This window comes from Siniperca chuatsi, linkage group LG9 (assembly GCF_020085105.1).
Source record: "Siniperca chuatsi isolate FFG_IHB_CAS linkage group LG9, ASM2008510v1, whole genome shotgun sequence".
NCBI classification, from domain to species: domain Eukaryota; kingdom Metazoa; phylum Chordata; class Actinopteri; order Centrarchiformes; family Sinipercidae; genus Siniperca; species Siniperca chuatsi.
In genome coordinates, this window is record NC_058050.1 from 1,786,140 (window position 1) to 1,806,737 (window position 20,598).

Genomic DNA, 20,598 nt, shown 5'->3' on the forward strand with positions numbered 1-20,598 from the left:
AACAAACAAACAAATAAAGATCGAAGATCCTAATGGGAAAGAGGAGCTTTGGTTTTCATGGAGCACACTTCAGAGAGCAGAAATCTGTGTTGATGGGTAACAGAAGTGGCAGTGGAGGGTTTATATGGAGGACGTATGAGATGCTGACTCCCACTCTGCCTTAAGCTAATGGCTCTCTTCAGCATCTCAACGCCTTCCGGATCCCTTCTCCTGACAAAACGCTGTCAGCTAAATGCCGACTGTCAGGTGAAGAGGAGACGCAATTAAATCCCATCAAAACCTTCTCCAAGTTGAAATTTGTTGAAGCTGACACTTTACTCAGAAGTGTTTTTTAATGTGTCACTAAAGAGCTTTCTTTAAGGTGGTACAAGTGTGAAACATCTTTCTCCCACTTATATCTCAGAAATGTGTCTCCCTCCCTCAGCAACTGCATATATTAAAGGATATGTCTGGTTATATTCTAGATTTTCCTTCTTGTGTTGAGCTACACCAACAGTGAACGTATCTGCTAACGAGTGTTGTGTGTGTTTCACAGCCTGATGGATCTTCTTCCTCTGAGCCGCAGAGCTGCACTGTTGTCCAGCGAGCAGCTGAAATGACTGAGCCTTTTTAAGCATGTAACTATATATCTGTGAGGTGTTTTTAAACATTTACATCTTCAGCAGGAACCAATGGGCTCGGAGCTGAGAGCCGCAGACAGGAAGTCAGATGGTACTGAGAGACGCGCTGACACACTGTTGGTTTGGGTCTGAACATGAGATTTGTTGACATTAACAAAAATAATTGAAAAAGATGCTTTAGGTCCTTCCAGTGGTCACTGAGGAGGTTCTGGGGGTCCTGGAAATGGTTCTGAAAGTCACTGAGAAGAGTCTGTGGGTCTTTTCGATGATTCCTGTGATCATTGAGGAGTTTCCAGGACTTATTAAAGGAATAGTTTGACATTTTAGGAAATATGCTTACTCGCTGTCTTTCCGAGAGTTGGGTGAGAAGATTGATACCACTCCTACGTCTGTAAGGTAAAAATTAAGCTACAGCCAGTAGATTATTGACATGATGTCTATCCAGACAAGGTAAATGTGTTACTTAAATTATATGACATGTCTGTGAATCAAACCATAAAACTTCTTTACAAATGCAGTTTGTATAAAAGCCACCTGGTGGACCACACAGTGGTGTTAGAAGCAGCACTGTCCTTTTTAAATTGTATGTTGGCATTTGTTTTTATTGATCTGTGAAACGCTTGGACAAGGAACAGCCATGATGGGAACGAGATAATCCTCAGCTTGCACTGACGCAGCTATAAAATGTTTCTGGCAGCAAAACATAATGGGAGCAAAGGGACTGAGCAGGCTTCTGTGCAGCCACAGAGCTAAACAGAGGCTGTTATGTATACTGGAGAGAGGACTGACAGTATTTATATGACAGTATTTATAATCTTTTGTTTTTCGTAAAAATGCTATAGTGGCAATATGATTATACTATATAACGATGATGATAGATTTGTCCACTGGAAGAGATATTTATAGCCTTTATAGTGAGCAACTGTAACTAGCATAGAATTACAGCTTCAGAAATTGGTTTATTACCAAGTAAGTTATCACATACAAGGAATTTGCCTTGATATTTTGGTGCATAACAATCACAATAGACATAGTAAGAGAAAAGAAAAAAAAAGTCAAGAATAATGAATATAAAATTTTAATTTACAATAAAAATTATCTGTTTTTAACAGAATGAAGAATATGTGCAAGTGCGAAAATAATAACCCCAAATTTGCAAAAACATGCATTGAGGTAATGCATTGAGTTAGATCTGGAGACTTTATGTTCATGTAACATGCAGTGTCCACGGGGCGAACAACAGTCAGTGTCAGGGGGTCCATTACGTGATCAGGTGACGTTAGTCAGGTGTTTTAAGGTCACAGGTGAATAGGAAGTCTCATAGAGCATAGGTGGCGGTAACACATGGTTCTCACCGTGAGCGTGAGCATGGCATAGCATAAACAGCAATAATCTAGATCACTTGACGTCCAGGTTCATCTCATCACGGTAATCTATTTCTGTCTGTAACCATCATCATTCTGCAATAAATGGGAAGGTCAACCGAAGACACGTCATTGTTTTGGACATCCATTCACTCTGGATACGCGTCAAGAACACATTCTTTTTCACCCATGCAAGTGACTGTGCATTTGAATTGAATCGATAGTCACAACATCATCCATGTAGGGTGATACACTGCAGTTTTAAACTACAAGTGAGAAATCATCTCTCTTTAGCAGGAGTTCCACTGGGTTCCGTCCTTGGTCCACTTCTCTTTGGTGTGGATATATAAATGACTTACCAGAATCATGCCATGGAGCAGGTTTTCAGACAAATGCAGAGGACAGCGTTTGGTTTGACTAACTTTAACCTCGGTTTTTGGCCAGGGTCAGAACAATTCAGGGAGGGGGGGGTCAGCATCTCTGAAACAATTTGAAATCAAATATATAGTCAACTACTTCGTTATATGTCCTTAAAACTCAAAACATGAAAAAAAATCTAGTTGCCCTTTTCTTTGTCTTTTCTCTGGTTTTTGATAACACGTTCCCTCTTATGTTTCTTTTTTCTGCTTGTCTGATATTTAAGATTGTGTTTGATTGAATTTGTTTTGTACTGAGGAGGATTTTTGTATGAGCCCCCTTGGCTTCCTTCCTCCCCTGCACTTATCCATTGATGATCTCTTACATCTCCCTCAATTGTTCCTCTCCTTTCCCTTTTTCCTGTCTCCTCGCCTCTCCTCTCTCACTTTCCTTCCTTCCTCCCCCCCTGCACGTATCCATTGATGGTCTCTTATTGTTTGTCTTTTACTGTGACGTTTTAATTGTGCAGACAAATAAAGTCAATGAGTTAAATCAAAGGTTACTGTGCAGTGTATTGAACAGGATTCAGAGGTGAAATATCTCTGTCTTGTGTTGTATTCCCATCTAAAACTTATTAAAACACATTAAAAAATGGCGAGCAAGTTTGCAAAATGAACACTTAGGCAAACAGAGACGGTTTACCACCACAGTCTTTCACATCTGAGTCATTATGCAACTTCTCGGTCACAAGAGGCTTCTACAACAATCAAGCCCTTTAAGATGATATATAATAGTGCAATTAAAGTTTTGTATGGAAACCTGATAAGATCTCACCACTGCCATGTTCTTCAGATATGTTTTGATCATTTAATTAAATGTGCTAATACCAAATGTATCTATTCAGCAAACGCCCAAATAACCAGGCTCCTTATAGATACTCAGATCTATCTATCTATCTATCTATCTGTCTGTCTGTCTATCTGTCTATCTGTCTGTCTATCTATCGGTTGCAGTGATAAACTAAAATGAAATAAAGTGCAGCTAGAGGCCATCAGAGAACCTTATACTCTTCTTTATCTCTTACATCTCCCTCAATTGTTCCTCTCTTTTCCCTTTTTCCTGTCTCCTCGCCTCTCCTCTCTCACTTTCCTTCCTTCCTCCCCCCCTTCTGCCCCCTGGGCGTCTCTCCCTCCCTCTCCCTCTCTCTCTCCCAGCTCTCCGCCCAGACAGTCCGGTGTCTCAGTCCAGCAGCAGCAGCAGAGCAACACCACTCAGTTTATCGCACCTTTTAATTAACCTGCGGATGGATTTAAATGAAGGGGAGCCGAAGATTCACCTGTGGGACTACGGAGCGGCTGTAAACTCTTCTAAATGATTCTGATCGGACTTTACCTGCCGGGTTCCAGCCTTGCATTTAATCTGAATTAGACTCCTGACCAGTTTGGCCTTGTTCTGCTCATTGTGGATTATGTGGATTATTACCTCTTCAGTTTAGGCTCCTCTTTGGGTTTTTAAACCCGTTGTGAACCACATGGAGGAGTGACAGCACACCGACGTTTGACAGGTGAACACGTTTAAACGTAAGTTTGATGCAGAAAGACAGATGATGGACACGTTGGCTTTGAATCATGGAATATTTTCTATAACGCATTTTTAAACTTTTAAAACGCGACTTCTCCTGCAGCTCACCCCCCTGAAAGACAAGCAGCCCGCGCCGAGACCGAGCTGTTGGGCTGCGGGAAGCGTTTGTCGAGAAAACGTGCGTGAATCTGGACACATTTTTGGACATTTTCTCCCGTCCAGAGGAGTAAAAACAGATTTTACGGTTGCTGTCATATAGTGAGAGAACAGCGCGCGCGGCTCACTCCCTGCAGGGGGGGCGGGGGCGCACGCGCCGGGCATGTTTGGCACGGGTGGTTATAGTTTAACGCCTCTCCCGTTTAAAATCACCAAACTTACAAACAACATGAAGAGGAAAGCAGACACCCGCTGAGGTACAGAGAATACAGTCCACTGTATAAGTGATATCATTTTTACAGATGTATTGATTTACATCTGAGAGGAGAACTGCATGTTTCTGTCTGCAGGGAATTGATGCTTTTAAGCAGCATGTCTATCCATTAGGAGATGGCAATATAAGACTGGTGTTATTGTATGGAGGCTTATTAGTGCCAGCAGAGATTGTAATATTCTGTACTTATATTTGAAATGTTGGTAACAAAATGAAGGATGATTTAGTGGGGAACAACAGATGCACATTGCTTTACTTCTAACAACCAGAAAAAAGAAAAAATCTTGTTTTAATTCAGTGTGGTTATAATGAGCAAAGTGTATTGTTTTAAAGAGGTATTGTTGGCATTGTGTAATAATGACAAAGCTTCTTGAAATATCAAGATAAAGTGAAGTTTCTTGTTAAAATCGAATAACATGGTAATGAGAGAAATATGTCATCAATATGGTTATTATGATTAGCCGTGATGGAATTTGTATTAGTATCCTTTACTTATGTAAATGTTGTAGTAATGTGACGTAAAACAATCCTACCCCATCACAATAAGAGTCACGCTTTCAAACTTTTATGCAGTGAAAAGTTTGGAAGTATTAGCAGGAAGAAGCACTTAAGTATATCTGAATTTAAAGCAGGCCAGTCATCCTACAGAGCCTGATGATAAATTGTCCGGGCTGATATATCTGCAGATATTAGCTCATCACACAAACTGTATGTCAGTAGTGGTGCATATGTTGGCTGTTAAGTAACAGGAAATGTCAGTACAGAGATGCCAAAGATATGTCTGAGGAACATTTTGAAACAGTGTCTGCATTACATAGTTTGTCCACCAAAAAATGGTGACTGTAAAATGTCCCACTTATTACATATAATGGTCACAATTTAATAAAAGAGTAAGGAATCCTTAGTACAATGTATTCATCTTAAAGAACAAATATTGGCCGATATATTGTTTTAACTCTGAAATTGGCATTGGCATCAGAAATCCATGATTGGTCCGGTTCTGCTAGAGACTCTTCAACAAGTGCTGCTTTAATGTTGTTGCAGAGTTTCAGTGCTGTAGCAGGTCCGTGTGGTGCTCAGTCCCATCTACTGCAATGCATATTTTATGAGTTTGTCATAGTAGTGTTTGTAAATTCTTTATCTGCAGAGTAACTATTAACCACAACCATCAGATTAAAATATGCAATATTTGCAAAAATCTAAGTGTAAAGTGGTATGTAAAGTAGTAATTGAGTATATGTACATAGTTGTTTCCCACCTTTAGAGACTGAAATGTTTTTCAGTGCGATGACAGTGATTTTAAATTAAAATTGCGACTGTAATTGAACACTTGCCGTTTCCAAATGCAATTCAATTTGAAATTCAAATTCACAACAAGTTTATATTCCAATTCATGAAGAATAGTATAATGCTTTTAATGTAATAAGAGCCATTCAAGTGTCTGCAGTTAAAATACAGTCTGTGCATGTTCTTACTTCTCTCCATATACGCAGTCCTGCACCTCTGTGCCAGTGGAAGTCACAGTGTCAATTAATTAAAACGACCTTTTGGTGAAACAGTTTTGCTTTAACGCTTTTTATCTCCAACTTTTAATAACAAATTTTATCTTGGTGACATTTGACCTTCTGAATTCCCCCCACTGACTCTTGTACGACACCAGCTAAAAAGTACAGGCTAGTATGGTACATAATGGGAATACCTAAATCAGTGGTGGATTATGTTTTTGTCAGCTTTAATTATGACATATTTCTTGAGTGCATCATTTTCCAAACAGACATTACAAAAACCTTGTCGTCAGTCAGTTAACATAGCTGAGTCTGTCATGAGAGTGTCATTAAATCTGTTATTTCTTAGGTGGATATCAAATGTCCGACATTTTTTATTACAGGATGACAATGTGTTTCCCTCGGTCTGAGATTTTCACGAGGGGCAGGCTGTACTTGAGATTACACTCATCACTTTCGGTGTAATACGCGTACTCTGTTTTAGATGAGGTGGGCAGGCCTGGCAGGAAAATTGTCCTTTCATTTTCTAGCTTCTGGGAGTTTTTCTCCCACGACTCAGCATGGCCCCAAACTCACAAAGGCTGCTCAGGACTGACGTGGACAAAATGATTACAGAGAATTCGACCGTGACCAACCAAAGCAGGTCTCAGTTATTAGATTTTAGTTATAGGAGGAAGTACGCATCATTGTTCAAGCTCAACTAAAAGGTCAAGAGTTCGTTTATGTTGCATGTTTTGTTAATGTCTCCCTTGTGTGTATCTACAGTTAACAGGTATAAATTATTCAGCTGTGGTGGAAGTGGACTACCTGCTGGGGAGAGGATGGCCTTTTGGAAGGAGGGCAGCACTCTCTTGCTGGTTCTGTTGGTTCTGCTCGACCTACAGCCGGTCACCGGGCGATCATCTCGACACCGCAGCTTGAGGCGTCAGACTCGAGGGCACCATGAACACCGGGCGTACCAGAACATCACGTTGGCTGTCATTTTACCACAGAGCAACACGCATTACCCTTGGGCTTGGCCTCGCATCGGTCCCGCCCTGGAGCGGGCCGTCAAAACCGTCAACGCGGACCCCACCCTGCTCCCCGACCACCACCTCACTTATGCTTTCAAGAACAGTGAAGACAAGGACGGCATCTGCTCCGAGTCCGTCGCCCCGCTCATGGCTGTGGACCTTAAACTTGCGTACGACCCGTGGGCTTTCATTGGGCCTGGCTGCTCCTACACGTCCTCCCCCGTTGGCCTCTTCACCACCCACTGGGACGTTCCCATGGTTACTGCGGGCGCCCCGGCCGTGGCCTTTTACGGTGGAGTCTACCCGTCCATCACCAACACAGGCCCTACCCACAAGAAGCTTGGGAAGTTTGCCCTGCGGATCTGTGAGCACTTTGGGTGGCGGGAGCACGTGATGCTCATGTTCAATGACAACAAGGTGGATGATCGGCCATGTTACTTTGCCGTGGAGGGTTTGTACACGGAGCTGAAGAGCATCAACATCACCCTCATCGACAGAGTGTTCGAAGAGAACAAGCCGCCAGTCAACTACTCTCAAATCCTCACCGACATTCAGAATGACGGCCGTGGTGAGTCACCAGACAGCTGCTAAATATTGGTCAATTTCAAATGCACGTTTTCGGTGTTTGTTTGTTTGTCTGGCAGTTAGTTTTTGACTGGGGCACTAAAAGATTATGAGATGTTTCCACTGCATCTCACAAACTGGGAACTAGATGCTTTCAGAGGTCCACTTGGTTCCTAGTACCTGACACATGACCTGGGACCTGAGTCAGGTCTAATCCGGTTTGGCAGGGCCCTGCTGTATCGCTGCAGGTCTCTGGCCTATGTGTCAGTATGTTTAATAGACCTTTTTCACAGCTGACATTTTGACTTGTTATAGCAGGAAAAGCACAGGTGGAATAAATAACATTAACAATGGCTCAGTTCCATTAAGTGTCCCAGTCAGCTCTTTCAATGAGCACAATGGTGCACAATGAGCACAATACCATATGGTTGATGAAACCACCTAGCAGCAAGCCACCTGAAAGGGCACCCACCTGCCATTCAAAGCGGCCCACCCTTAATTATGCATAACTTTAAGCGTTAATATAATTTAAACAGGTGAGTTATATAAAAATCCCCCCCCCCCTCACAGCTGTCATGAAGGGGGAAGGGGGAGCTATAGAGACCAAAACCATTTTTTGTACCAGGCTGTAAACATGTTTATTTCTGCTGTGAAGTTGGGCATTTTAACACGGGGCTCTGTGGGGATTGACTCGCTTTTGGAGCCCGCCTCAAGTGGAATGCAGCCATGTTTTTAAATACATTAAATGCACCTGTGCTTTTCTTGCTATGACATGTCAAAAAGTCTGCTGTGAAAAAAGGTCTACACCCAAGTGTATCCAAACGGGCTCTATCAGCTCTGATCACAGGGGGAAAATGTGTTTTCTGACGCAGTGTGAACTGCAGGAATAAGTTGATAACTTTTGGCGATGCTCTTTCTGTATTTTGGCATTGTAGGCTTGATTGATAGTGACAGGGCCTGGGTCTCTTTGGGTGGAGCGCATTTTGGTCTAATTATCCTCGGGTCGGTTTTCACCATGTCTGACGTTCGAATCAGGGCTCTTTTTTTGGAAATTAAATGTGCTCGCATTCGGACCAGGTCCCAAATGTTAGACGCGTGAAGGCCTGATTTGGAATTTGAATGTTTCTGATAAACTGATACTAGGAATTCTTATAGTCCTAATAAATACCACTCAAACTCATGTTTCTGCAGTCTTGACCTTATGTTCCAATCAGGGATGTTCAGTAGTTCCTGGGTCACTGAGCTGGGACTAAAACTTTAATTTCATTTCATTTCTTGTGGTCAAAATGCAGAAAAAGGAAAGTTTCCGCAGCCATAGCGTTGGTATGGAGCGTCTGCGGAGTAATAGTGAGAAGTGACAATTTATAAAGGTGGCCAGCTACACTTGTTTGAATGTGATTGGATGTTACTAGTCACCTGGTTGCTGCACAGATGCTGCTGCAGTGAGCCAATGATACGGAGACAGCTGACTGATCAGTGCTGTGAACACAAAAGCTTCTTCATATAAACTTCATTAGATGTTTGATTGTAGTGCTTAATCAGATATATTCCTAATATGTCCAGTTTATAGCTGTCTTATATAAAGACATATGAATTCAAACTATTTTCCCCATAAGTTCCCCTTACCTTCATTCATTTTAATCAATATAATCCAGGTGAGAACACTTTAATTGGTTCCAATTGATGTGTGTGAATTCACTGCCTGTAAATTGTAAAAATCTATTCTAGAAGGAAAAGATTCCTTCAGATACAAACTGCAAGCTGTAAAAAGCTCAAATCAAACTAAAGAGTAAAAAAAGAGTTTTGTTTTATAATTCTACACGTGCGCGTTTTGTTTCATCAAAATTCAGTTTGAGTTTCACTTCTTCCCCGCTGAGTCCAGGCTGCAGCAGTGAGCCTCCGCTCAGATAGAAATGACAAATAACAACGCAGAGCAAACTGCAGAGCGACAGAACGAGAGCTCAGCAGGAGATGAGTGGTCAAAGTGCAGCAGGGCCGTGCGTCTAATAAACACTCAGTTCCCCTCAATTACCTGCTTATTATCACAGGTCGCGATGCTTATCACGGACGAGCACGCTAACATGAAGGGCAGAGGGTGTGTTCGCTTCAGTAAACGTATATGTCGCATTTTCAAAAGGAGTTCTTCAGTGGATATTCTGTACTGAAATCATTTTTCTTAAACTTTTGATTTTCACCTTAAATTTTCCAACTTGGCAACTTGATGTTCCCTCTGCATTTTAAAAGCTTATAACATCAGTTATAAGCTTCCTCTGGGTACAGTGGATGTCCACAGCAAATGCCTTCATTAGAAACATGAGCCAAACTGAATGCCAGCAGACATCATGTAAGATTTTTAAATGGTTGATATCTCATTTAGGAGTGAGATGATTCAAATGTCCCTGTTTCCGTTCCCCGTTTTAAAGAAGTGACGTCTTAACCTTTTGATTTTCACTTTAAATTTCCCAAAACCAGGTGACCCTTAAGTTCTATTAATGTATGCTTTATGAGTGTCGGTCTTCTTTATTAACGTGAGGTGATGAATCAGCCCACACTGTGTTTGGCTGCTCTGTAAGCAGTTACAATAGTTCTTCTTCTTCTGTTGTATTTCTGACAAAGTCGCTTGCTGCCCCTCAGTCTAATAGTGACACCTTTTCACAGCAGAGCCAAGTTTTTGGAAGCTTTATCATTTGATCAAATCACGTTGGACGTGCTGTGTATCATTTTGTAAACTTTTACACAAAACACAACCTGACATGGTATTATTGGAAACTCTTGGGTCTTTAATGAGTCTATAATTAAAACATAGAGGAGACGATGTTGTAAATTGTACAGTCTTTCTGAAATATTACTGGAAAAAAATTAGTGGATAGAGACGAGGTTTCTCAGTTCCTGAAAGCTGACATTAAGGAGATATGAGGTTCTCACACAGTAAATACAGCGCAAATCACACAGCATGCCAGTCTGTATCTTATCTTATTGCATCCATATAGTGTAATCACTATACCAGCGATTTATATTGTGTTTGCACATCACTATCCCTCTGCCACAACCACAATGCACACACACACACACACACACACACACACACACACACACACACACACACACACACACACACACACACCATTGTTACACCATTGTGAGCAGAAAGCGCAGCAGTGTGTTTTGAATGTTGATTCAGCTGCACAGACCGAAGGTGCAGATATTCTGAGCTCATGTGAACAGAATTATACGAGCTGTCTCCTCGTCATGGTTTCTGCCTATCACGCTGCCATCTCTCCCGTGTGATTTGTGCCCCGTTAGCCTGCGAGAGAGCCGGGCAGCACAGCTTGTTAACCCAGACATTAGCTCCTGATCCTTGCCTCGGGGCATCGTCACTGCGGCAGCAGCAGCCAGAAATATGAGCTGAATCGATGCGTCCACAGGCCAGACAACAGCTCGGCGCTCTAAGTGGCTCTGCCCCGAGGACACAGTGGAAAAGTCTGCATCAGTGAATGAGGCAGCAGATTTCCAGAATAGAGAAGGTGCTCGGGAGCAGTGACAAAAACACATGACTCAAAAAACAAAACAGCAGCAACTAAAATAAATCACCAAAAACAGACACGAAGTCAAACCTGCAGTATATAGCCTCGTATCAACACATTATATGTCATCAGGCAGGATGCAATAGTTTAATCTTCTTGCAGACACAAAAATATGAAATTAAAAGAACAAATATTAGCAGCTGAAAACAAAAGTTTCTTATCACAAGGTCCACTTACTTGGTTTTTCCAGAGCTCTCATCAACATCTGACAACTTCATCCTCGGATTAAGCAGCAGACTGGCTTGTTGTCTTCTGATGCACCGTAGAGAGCAGCTAAATAATCTGGAAGATAACTTCCTGGAATATATGTCACATTAAGTCATGATTACAAAAGGGCAGAATGAATATAGAGAGGAGAAAATGTTTAATGTTGAAATAATCAATATACGGTACTGGATTTTGATAATCAGTTAATTGCTGAAGTCTGTTTTCAAGCAAAACACTTTCTCTAATTCTAGCTTCTCAATTTTGATTCTGATTTTCTGATGATAAACTGAATATCTGTGGGTTTTGGACTGTTAGTTGGACAAAACAAGACATTTCATGGCATCGCCTTGGTCTTTACTTCAAAACCTTTACAGGCATTTGGCAGATATATTGATAATGAAAGTAATCATCATTTGTAGGCCTAAAAACTTTCCAAACTTTTCTTGAACCTCAAACTGAAATCCTTCCAAATTTAAAAATGTCAAAATTAGAAGAACTGAAGACAAAGACAAAATATTTTGCTACATTTCGGTGCAGGATTTGTGTTTGACATGCAAATAATAGCGAGCTGTAGTAACATGGAAAACCTATAAAGAAAATGACAATATGAGGGATTCAAAAATCATGTGGTGCTTCTTGGTATGTGATGAGTTGATATTTAACCAAAGGAAAACAAAGGGACTTAAACATGGTGAAAGCATGTGAGAACATACTTATTTAGGACAGTTTGACGGAGAAAAACAAACCGGCACCTCACTGCCTTCAGCTCTCCTGGACGGAGGTTTAGTAATAAACTTTTTCCCGTCACTGTGCTGAAGTTCTGTAATAGAGTAATAAATAAAAACCACACAGGCCACTGCTTCCTCTATCTGCGGAGGTGTATCAATCTGTAAACCAGCCGAGAGCTCAAACAAACACACCAACTCTCAATCAGCTCAATGAGTTTCCCTCTCCGGTTCCCACAGAGGCATAAAGCCTCCTGACAGGGCATTTATTAACCGAGGTCAGGAACCTGCCGCCTTATATGGAAACTACAGTCGGCCTATCAGATCTGTAGGTATTTCCTGCCAAACACACTCAGGCTAATTTTACCTTGTGTCTCTGCCTTTTGTCTCTTTAATCAAACATGTAGTGATTATCAAAGCTGCTTAGAAAGAGTGCAACAGCAGAATAAGCCTCTGTTTCTGTTTTGGAAATATCAATAAGTAAATAGTTTTATGGAGGTCCGTGCTAATAGATATAGAAGCCAGGACCAAATTAAGACTGTGTCCGTGTCACTCTCTTGTTCACTCATTCACTACTCCCCATATCGTAGAATCTCAATAGTTTAACTTAGTGTAGTAAGCAATAAGTTATTATTTCAAACACTTATGAATCGTCGTTGTTTTGCTTCATATCTGACAGGTGTAGTGTTGCATGACTGTCATTTTTGCATTTATAAAACGCATCGTTTTAGCAAAAGTAGTTTAAATGCAATTGTGGACATTTTTGAGGGCAATATGCAGTGCATGAAAGTCAAACTGAGGGTTCGGACTCTCAAATGAAATGGCGGATAGTAAATACAGTGTTCTTTACAGTAAATAGGGAATGATTTTGGACATTTATATCTAAAATAATGTCTTTCCTCAGTTCATATATGATCCGTCCTTTAGAAATCCAGTGTTTTAGATGCAGATGTTTCAAGATGACTACTGACTTTGACACACTTTTGTTTTGTCGTATCTCAAGATTTTGGTTGTCCTAGAAGACAATCGTGAGTGCAACGTGTTGAAGCCTTTGGTCGTCAGTCCAAAATGGTGGTCCTGGATCTACTTCTAACTTAAACTTTGACCCGGTTTAGAAAATCAGGTTAAACTTTCACATGGCTCACGATGCATGGTTTCTTATGCTTTCCATCTTCCAACAATGAAAGTGATGAAATAAATGTCATCTTAAACCTATGGCAGTGCTGATCAGTCCACCACTTTGGTCCAGACTAATATATCGGAGAAAAATAGCTGATGGATTGCCATGAACGTTTGTTCAGGCATTCTCGGTCTCCAGAGGATGAATCCTACTGGCTGTGGTGATCGCCTGACATTGTCCCGACAACTGCTGGATGGATTATCATGAAATTTGGTTCACACATTCATGTTCTCCTCAGGATTAATTGGAATAACTTTTGTGATCTCAGTACCTTTCATCTAATGCCATCATCAGGTCAAACTTTCAATTTGTCCAATAATCGTACCAAATACCTGCAACACTTATCACCCTCAGCTGTTCTTTGTGTGGTGCAAATAGTTAGCACTACATACAAGTGCTAATGCAAATCTTAGCATGCTAATGTGTTGAACTTGGACGATGAACATGGTCAACATTATACCTGCTGAAAAGAATGCTGCCATGTTAATGTTAATGTGGTAGTGTCAAAGTTGTTGCGCTAACTTATAAACAGGGCATTATAATTCTTATAATCCTTGTGAAATCCTTTGTGAATTTAGCAGAGACTTTATATTTTGAAGGGTAAACATTTCAGGTGTTATATTTACTTTTTTCTTACGCTGTGTTAAGTGTTGCTAAGATGTTGCTCACATGTCTTTATGGGAGTAAATATGTTGTAATGTAGAATTTGTCTTTTCTATAAAAGGGAAAGTTTTGTGTTTTAACAGGAATTGTAGTGATTTTACGTACTTCTGCATTTAGCCCAAAGTCGCTAATGTGGCTGTAAACTCTTCAATTGTAAAATCAAGTACTTGTTAGACAGTCTCTCATAGTGCCTATGGGTGTATGGGCAAATGAACAGAGACTCTGACTGTACCGTGGAGCTTTAGGTGAAACAGTGGATGCCGAGTTTATAAGGCAAAGTGGACACCAATTAATTGCAGTGACCTATTGAAAAGTTCTTTTTCCAGCCCGGCAGAATGCCTGATCCATATTCAGACTGGTTTGTGTCTCATTAATGCGAAGCCATATGTTTCAGACACACTGGGAACTGACAGGACGGAAAAACATTTCCACCTTTGCTGCAACCTCACACACACACACACGCACACACACACAGTTTAAACTTCATCGCCTCCCGGCCCTCAGTGACACCATTTCAGCATTATATGCAGAAAAGTGAATGCTGACACCAGACAATGACTATCCGTTTCCCCCTTTATATAATTGTCTTGAATTAATGGAGGGAATCTAAACACCTTGTTGTGAGCAGTTTCATGTAGGAACTGTTGGTAGAAAGAAAATAGTTCCCACATGAAACTGCTCACAACAAACCTGTGGATTATCTTGAGTAACCGGGTCATGATTTTTGGAAACAGACGTTGCTGTTGAGTTTTTTTTTGTGCCATTATATTCAAAAAATGTAGACATCTCTACAGTCGATATCTCCAAAACTCGGCAACTCAACACCAAAACAATCTAGAGGGAAACTGGGGTGAACTGTCCCTTTAAACGAATAGTTTAAGACGATTAAGTCGGATATCAATCTCACGTCTGTGTGTTATGTACAGAGCTGGAGCCAGGCTGTTGTTAGCCTAGCTTAGCATAAAGACTGAAAGCAGGGGGGAACAGCTAGCCTGGCTCTGTCCAAAGTTCTAAAATGCACCTATCAACATCTCTAAAGCTCTCTGATTAACATGTTGTATCTGGTTTGTTTAATCTGAACACAAACAGAAAACCACAGTTTGTGGTTTTAGGGGCAGTTACATGTTCAAACTATTTCTTGTTGAGCAACAGTAGTGACTGTTTGCATATCAGGTTGCCATGTTTGGTACTGTTGTGGCTGTACAGAGACTAACACCAAAACCACAGACCTTATCAGGCAACCGGTGCCACAGCCGGAGACGCTGCACATCCGTTTTTTTGGACGGAAGGATACGTGATTGTTAATCAAGGAATGGATGCTTAGCACTTGAATGTAATGAGAGTACACAAGAGGCACACACTGGTCGCCTCTCAGCAGTGTGAGAGGCGACCAGTCTGCGGTTTGAATTGGGTGTAAATGCTGGATGCAGAAAATCGACAAAACTTGCAAGTGTGCCTTTGAGTGGAGGAATCAGAGCCTAGTTTCCAGAGTTTTCTAGAGAGGCGTTCTGTGATTGAACAGCCCTCCAGCTGATTGAGGACTTTGGCCTGTCAGCTCCCGCCGCTTTTTAAGGTCAATAACAACCCGACCAATTAGGACAGGAGGGCGAGAGAGGCATCGTGACTTTTCAGCGCTTGATTGCTTCTCGGAAAGACAGATGACTACTTGTATAGAAAACAGACTGAAAGTATTCACTTTGAACCTCAACAAGAGAAACTAATTAGAGATTCCAGTGTGCTCTTGTTTCTCCAGAGACCGGACTGAAAGTAGTTAATCTTTCACAGTACGGCTTCTCCTCTGCTCTGCTTCTTAAACTAATCAGCTCTGCCCTCATTAACTGAAGGAACTTTGCAGTTTAGTTAGCTTTTCACAGCTAACGGATGCTAATTAAGAGCGGATAGCTGAATGAGTATGTAAATGCTCACCGGAGACCATGAGAGCACAGAAGCATTTCCAACTACAGTTAGCTAACTGGTGCTTCACGTTTAGTGCGGCTGACTGTAACGAATACTTTTATTTCTGGATTGTCAGTATTACCAACAAGCAACTAACTGAAAGGGATGTGCAACTGGGCGATTGTTCGCTAAGTTGATAATACGTCAGAGCTGTGTGTCTCTCAGCTTGTCTTAAAATGTAATATAATTAGCTTCTATGTTAAAAGAGCATTCTCCCACATTGTAAGACAGTGTCACATTTACTGTATCACTTATACTATTCTATAGCTGCTTGTTCCAACTCTTCACTCATCTGCGATGCATAATACTTTTATTTATTTAAATATTAAACCCTAAAATGCTTTTTCTGCACCATCGGCATCCCCAAGTACCTGTCTGTTTATAGTTTAACACACATTTTCTTGAATTATTTTGTGTCTTTGTACAGTAAATGTTGGGATTTAAGAACTCATGCTGTACTGTGGGTACAAGTTGAAGTTTAGGTTCCAGACTTCATCAGTCAGCTATAATTGGCAGGAAATACTTTCAGTGCATACTTATGTAAATGGCCAGGACTGGAACAAACAGTGTAACAGGGGCATAGCATGAACATCGGGGCCCTGTGTCTCAGTTCCCCTCGTAATACATCCATTTTCAAGCATGTATAAATAACTAAATCAACAACTAAACACATGCATCTGTATTATCACTTTATACCTCATTTAAGCAAATATTACTAAAAGAAAATCTGTGATACTGTGCATGTTTCAGTCTACAAACTCTAAACTCCATGTCAACACATTTTCTCTACATACTCTACAATTACTGTGTTATACTTTATTAATAATTACTAACTTTATTTCCTTTGTGGTTGTTCATGTCTTAATTATGCTCTGGGTAGAAGGTAAAAACTAGAAAATAATCTTTCTTCCCTGGCCTCTAGTCCAAGATGGTTACAAGCATTTTAAAATTGTATAATACTTAATTATATAATTATTGAAATCACTTTTCGGAGTCACTCGATGAGCTCTGGCTGTTTCTGACACTTGGGGAAATGCTGCTTTATTTATCATCAAGCTAACTAATGACACTAATAACATACAATTATAAATTGCAGAAAAAAACAGCTTTTAAAGGGCAACATGGGCCCTCCCCATGTTTAGTCAATTTCACTATTCCCCCACGATGGTGACCCTGCAATATAATGTTCCATGTTCCATGTTGTCAGTGTTCCTTCTGTCATTATGTCAGTCCCCCCTCTGCCATACGTCTGCTTTCCTATCACACAGAAACCAACACAAATAGAAGCAAAGCCAGCAGCTTGGCAGCCTCTGCGGGTTTATCTGCTGCTGCTGAAATGCCGTATAATGTGTTGGCCTCAGCGCAGCAGAAATCTATCCATCACTGTCCCGGTGCTGGCGCTCTGCTCTCTGTCCTAAAAGACCATGTTGGTTCAGATCCAGACACTTTCAGCCAGTCAGGAACATCTGATGCAGCTCTAATAATGTAGATTAGTGTATTTAAGTGCATTTCCCGGCATCAGTGTGTGTTAACAGAAAGGTTTCAGGATGTGTTTTTACTCTTGAGCACCAAGCAAACCTCCTTCAACACGGAAGGGAATGGATTTGAAGTGACCTATTGATCACAAACTTTAGCTCCGATGAAAGCTTTTTTATGTCCTACTGTAAGTGGGGCTGAATCATTGACCAGCCAGAAGATTTAGAAAAGTTTATTCTTTTTCAATTTTTAAGAAACAAAAAGGTCAGAAACTGTTTTTTTAGCTAATGCTATTATATATCATACATCATACAGTACTTCTCCGGCAAAATAGAACATTTCTATGCGTGTTGTGTTGATTGCAGTCAGTTTTAATTCATGATCAAGTAGATGATAACTGCTTTGTTTTTAATCATTCAGTTAGTGAGCTTGCTAATATTGCTAGCTTTGATAACTTCAGGGACTGTGAGACTGAATTTGACCAGTTTCTGTGAGACCAGGCAACCTTGTCTCCTTTTAAAAATATATATAATATACAAGTATACTCATACTAATTTGCTTTGCCGACATAATGCTGCTCGGATTACTTTTTAAAATCATCGTAATGAGAAAACAGGAGGAGATGTTTATATAGAGAGCTAAAGTGAAGCTGAAACTTTAGACAAAAGAAAAACCTAATTCAGAATCTCACTATTATTATTACTAATTATTCCTCTGATTAATTATCATTATTACTAATTATTCCTCTGATTAATTATCATTATTACTAATTATTCCTCTGATTCCTCCTCCTCAGAAAGCAGAGCTTACAGCTCAAAAGCCAGAAAGAAGACAGTGGATGTCTCAGATAAGAAAGAAACCGTCATGATGATGTGCTATGATATGTGCTCCAACATGATGGAAAACGTCACAGGAACTGTAGTTTTGAATGCTAACAAATCAGACTTTTTAAACTCAAACTTAAAATCATAAAGGGTTTGAACTGTAATAAGTGCTGTGCTATCTGCAAATTGTTTCTGAGCCATAGCTGCAGCATAAACCAAAATGTTTAAACTGAATGTACCTGCAAAACATCAACTGTCAATATATATATATATATATAACTGTTGTCCCGCAGTACTCTATATGCACCTGGCAACTTAAGCATGAATGTTTTTATGGTTCTCAAAGACTGCAGTCTTGGTTACATAACCCCTCCTGTGTTGTACTTTAAGTGTTGATTTTTTCAGTATTTAACCATGAATAGTTTATAACTCCTCCACGATTCTTCACAATTTCATGCGGGAATTATTGAATCATGAATCGTAAACTTCTGTGGCACAATATCAGTAAATGATGGAGGCGTTATGTGTTCATGAGATGTATTTTAACACATAAAGAAACATGTATTAACATGAGCTCACAGCTTCGTGATGGAAGCAGCACCGGCAGCAGCAGCAGCACATTAACATGGAGCTGTGTGGCAGCTGACAGAAGCTCAAACATACAGCCTGAGCTTTGGTACAGTTCATGGCTAAACGCAGAGTCACAGATCTTTACCAACGCTGTAAGGCTCACGTCAGCGTCGGCAGTGTTTGTTCCATCTGTTTTTGATCTCTTCATAAAGTCTGGCTAAATGTTTCACATCCTGTTTCTTATGTAAACAAACCATAGAAGAGCACGAGCCATTTCTCAGGTCTTTCAAGTCTTCGTCTTTACACTAGGTGCTTTTCTTCAGGAGGCGACTTGATGCCAACCATGACTCATTTCAGCCACCCTGCGTCCCCGTGAGTGATGTTATGTAATGCAGATTCAGTCGGCAGCTGGACTGAAGTTTCCAGCACTGCAACAGTTTTCAAACAAGTTTGTTATCCAGAAACCAGCTGTTGATAATATAGACACTGGGTACTCTGGTTCATAATCTGGACATAAACATGAAAACTGTACCCACCTCTGTACTCTAATAATGGCCAGCAGGTGTGAGCCTGTTAGCGGTTGTCTCTCTCTTTGTGTCAACCCTGTGATAGACTGGCGACCTGCTTCGGTGCACCCCGCCTCTCGCCCATTGTCAGCTGGATAGGCTCCCGTCTCCCACGACCCTGCAAACAACAAATGGATATAGATGATATTATTATCCATGATTTTTATTTCACACATGCCTTGGCAATGTTAACATCTGTTTCCCATGCCAATAAAGCCAGATTGAATTGAATTGAATTGATAGATGGATGGATGATACTTTCACTAAGTCTCATCCCAAGAATTAAAATCCTAATCAAACCAAATCAAAACTTAATCAAACCATTGAAGCCAATCATGTCAGTTATACTCCCTTTAGCAGAGGTATGCATCTCTCTCTCAGACAATACAATATGTGTCCTGAAACGCTCCACAATCCTTTACAAAACTATACAGACACATTTGTAACGATAGGACGGCGACTGAATGCTGTTTCAATATGATTGGTTTCAGCTGGGGTTTAATATTGGCTCAGCTCAATAAAAAAGTTAGACTTCAGTGTATTTTGGAACGTTAGGCGTTTTGCGGACTGCAAATACAGTGTAAAGATTTCAAGCAGCATTGGACACAGTAGAGTTTGACATTTCTGCACGTGTGATTGTGTATCGCTGAATCTCTGACTGTTGTATCAGTTTCCTGTGTGTTAATCTTAACCAGCGGTGGAAGAAGTACTCAGACCTTTGACTTAAATAAAAGTAGCAATCCCACGGTGTAGAAATGCTATATTCCAAGGAAGAGTAATCAATTCATAATTCAATTCATCATTAAAATATACTGAAAAGTACAAGTACTCACTATGCAGAATGACCGTTTCAGAATAATATTCTATTAATGGATTATAATTAGTGATGCATTAGTGTGTAAGCATCACTTTCATGTTGTAGCTGGTAAAGTTGGAGATAATTTTATATACCGCCGGGGAACTTAATCTATAAATATACACCATAATGTATTTGTTTATTATATTTTGTATTGATTATCTGAATCTGCAAAGTAACTAGTAACTAAAGCTTTAAAATAAATGTAGTGGAGTAGATGTTTAAAGAGCAGAAAATGGAATTATTCAAGTAAAATACCTCAAAATTGTACTTAAGTACTGTACTTGAATAAATGTACTTAGTTACTTCCCACTGCTGATCTTAACACCCCTGCTCTTTGGGCATTGACTGGAACTGAAGTGATATGTTGTTATAAGAATAAGGTCAAAAATTTTAAAACAGAATTATCCAGTATTTAGAAATAACCAGAAAAATACGTCATAACATGAACATTATAGTGTAAAAAGAATCTTGTTGAAACAAGCAAAATGTTTTTGTTATAAGAAACTGAGCAGAGTTTTTTGTAATGTTGGCAGTAATGTTCAAAATGTAATTTT

General features: G+C 40.3%; 1 protein-coding gene across 1 annotated transcript in view; it reads left to right on the forward strand.

Moving 5' to 3' along the window:
* The first annotated feature begins 3,568 nt into the window (after nt 1-3,568).
* LOC122881162 (atrial natriuretic peptide receptor 1-like) overlaps nt 3,569-20,598 on the forward strand; it is a 105,728-nt gene continuing 88,698 nt past the window's right edge. The window contains 2 exon segments of the mRNA XM_044206980.1: nt 3,569-4,335; nt 6,623-7,438. Of these exon segments, the coding sequence (XP_044062915.1) occupies nt 6,679-7,438 (760 nt within the window). The 5' untranslated portion in view covers nt 3,569-4,335; nt 6,623-6,678.